General features: G+C 38.7%; 1 protein-coding gene across 2 annotated transcripts in view; it reads right to left on the reverse strand.

Moving 5' to 3' along the window:
* Positions 1-2,310, reverse strand: part of LYN (LYN proto-oncogene, Src family tyrosine kinase) — a 31,682-nt gene extending 29,372 nt beyond the window's left edge. Inside the window, exons 1-3 of one of the 2 annotated variants that reach the window (XM_015415270.1) lie at positions 2,242-2,310; positions 193-241; positions 1-87 (exon numbers count right to left, since the gene is read on the reverse strand). The exon at positions 1-87 is cut by the window's left edge and continues 6 nt beyond it. In XM_015415270.1, the coding sequence (XP_015270756.1) occupies positions 1-87; positions 193-241; positions 2,242-2,310 (205 nt within the window). Of the gene's footprint in view, positions 88-192; positions 242-2,178 lie in introns of both variants that reach the window. The other variant, XM_015415269.1, reaches the window with a different exon arrangement.
* Between the last annotated feature and the right edge of the window lie 663 nt (positions 2,311-2,973).

Consider the following 2,973-nt stretch of genomic DNA (forward strand, 5'->3'; position numbering starts at 1 on the left):
TCTCTCCTTTCTTGAAGGACAAATCATCTTCATGAAGACCATCGTAAGCGTATAAAGCTACTACAGTGGCCCGAAGATCCTTCTCTGCTAATATATAAATTTAAGAGATTTTTTTCCCATTCATGTATAGATGTTACTATAGATTTATAGATTTTACAAACTTGTACTAACCAGCAGCTTTTATAAACTTACCTTCTGAATGTTCGAACCTCTGACCTGGTAAAAGTGCATCTGGTTTTGGCTAGAATAATAATAAAGAGCCGTTAATGTTCATGTCAGAGTTATGAACTCACATTTATTAGTCACTATTTTTAATTATATTTTTTCTTGGCCAGTATTTAGAAACACTTGATAACATTGTGACTTTTACCAGACCACCAAGTGTGTACGTGTGTGTGTGTGGGGTTAGAAGTACAAAATTTACCTAGCTCATACTTGTCCAAGGAATCCAGCAAAATAGTACAAAGTCCCCATCTACCATCTCCAAAAATGAGACAGAGAAAACTTTAGGTCCAGAGATTCTCACTGGAGTTGCCTCTTCCCAAAGAAGAGACTGCCAGATGCATGCAGTAGTAGAGGTAAAAATTATTGTTACCTTTATTACCAGAGAAGGCAAAGAGGGTAACAGAGCCTCTCTCTTGCCTTGTTCTATGCCAAAAGAGTAGGCATGGATGAGCACACCCTCTGATCAGAAATGCTAGCAGGGGGTGAGGGGGAAAGTGGAGTGGATGCCATGTGGGAAGGAATGGACTGGAACTGTGTAAAGATTGCACCATATGCTATAGGACACCCCCCCCCCAAACTCACTGCATCTGTGTAGAGACAGGCCACAGTCACTTGGAGTGATGGGAAGGCTTTTTGTGTATACTTAGAGGTACTTTCCTTTATCATTACTGCATTTTGTTGCAATGCTCAGCCCAGGCACAAACTAAGAGAAAAGGGGGCTATGCGGAATGCTTGCATATGGCAGGGAAACAGGTTACCAAAATGTTTATTATCTATTTATTACTGAAGACTCACTGGTAGGGAGGTGAAAAAACTGTTGTGGACTTGTATGGCTGTGTTCTGAATGTACTCAGTGCTAACAAGGGAAGTGTGAGCTGTGGTTGAAAACAAAGACAATGCCATCTGCCCTTCCATCCATTTAAATTGTGTGGGAAAGGCACTCTGGAAATGTTTACAACAAGAAACAAAGTCTATGAAATACTTTATTAGGATCAAGCAAAATGACACACAAAACACTGTGCACTCTGCACATCTTCAAATTCAGTGTATCATATTAAATGAAAATACTTAGTGAGAAATCATTTTTCAGAATTCAATAGAATCAGAATTCATAGAGAATCATTATTCAGGCTGCTTTAGCATTTATCTTTTGTGTATATATAAAGTAGGTAATGTTAGATTAAAGATATGCACAAAATAGCCATAGTGTTTTAATTTTTCAGGTGTACCTGTTTAACTGCTTGTTTCCTGTAAATATGCATAAAAGGTGATCAAGAAAGGATTGGTATCTTGCTCTTGGTTATTTTCATAAGATACAGATAAGACGTGCATTCAGTTCCAGCATGATACCCCAAACTGAGTACAAGTCCCCACCCCTCATTTACAAAGACCCTCCCTTTTTGGCCCATGAAGTAAGCATATGAAAGGGCATATTTCCTATTTATGTAGCCACACTTTGAAAAGAACCTTTCCTTTCAGGTTATTAAATACCTTGATAGTCATGAAGCAAGAGGCATATTTTGGAAGTTATTTAAATAGTGATGCTCAGTAAGAATTTTTGTAATACTTTTTAATAGTTGCCTCCGTTTCTTTTAAAGCATCAAATACATCAAGAAGAATTCATAAGCCAAGTGGTGCTCATTGAAGAATGAGCTGCCATACAACTGTAGATCAAAAAGCCAGATTAGTGAACTACAGTCAGTGGGACCGTCTTGCATCTGCATTGGTGGGGCAAAGTATTCAGTGTGTTAATGGAGCTATTCACAAGAGCCTATGTGCAAAAAAGCTTGTGATTTCAGCAATATTCTTTGCAAGCTGAACAACTACAAAGCAAAACTACAGACAAAAATCAATTTTCACTTCTGCAAGCTTTTTTTTTTAATTGAATTTTAAGATGTGCCAGTCATGCTATGATCTCACTGTTGCAATTCTTCCCTGAGACTATCTACTTACTGGCCTTTGCTGTTTATTGGACGTTGGATCCCTCACATAAATAGTTCTTTCAGTTTTACGTACTGATTGGGTCTTCATATCTAGCCCATCTCCATGAAGATTCTCTTTTCTTTTGGATTTTATACATCCCATATTTCCTGCTGGAATAAAAAAAGATTAAGCAAAAATTCTGTACAGGGTATCCACATTGTCTAGCCTCTATAACAAAGATCTCCTTTTCTCACCAGCATTTATGGTACAACTTCTAGAAACTGGATATTCATGACTTCAAATTGCCAGCATCCTATTTTTTAAGATCAACCGAATTTAGGTTCGAGTCCAGTGGCACCTTTAAAACCAACAAAGTTTAATTCTGGGTATAAGCTTTTGTATGCATGAAGGAGTGTGCATGCACATGAAAGCTTATGCCCAGAATTAAACTTTGTTGGTCTTAAAGGTGTCACTGGACTTAAACTTTGTTCTGTTGCTTCAGACCAACATGGCCACCCACCTGAATTAGGTTCATAACTAAAGAATGGGCTTAAAATAGGGCTGCCGGCTCTGGGTTCAGAAATACCTGGAGACTTTGGTGGTGGAGACTGGGGAGGGTGGGGCTTGTGGAGAGTAGGGACTTCAGCAGGGTATAATGCCATATAATCCACCCTCCAAGCAGCCATTCTCTTGGTTATCTGGAGATCCACTGTAATGGTGGATGCTCTCCAGCTGTTACCTGAAGGTTGTGTAGGACAAGGGGAAAATGAATGTGATTTCTAAATGTGGGTTCTGATATTTCCTCTGACATGTTTATATGCTGAC

The sequence above is a fragment of the Gekko japonicus genome, unplaced genomic scaffold, assembly GCF_001447785.1.
Source record: "Gekko japonicus isolate JY-2015 unplaced genomic scaffold, Gekko_japonicus_V1.1 scaffold382, whole genome shotgun sequence".
In the NCBI taxonomy this organism is placed as follows: Eukaryota; Metazoa; Chordata; class Lepidosauria; order Squamata; family Gekkonidae; genus Gekko; species Gekko japonicus.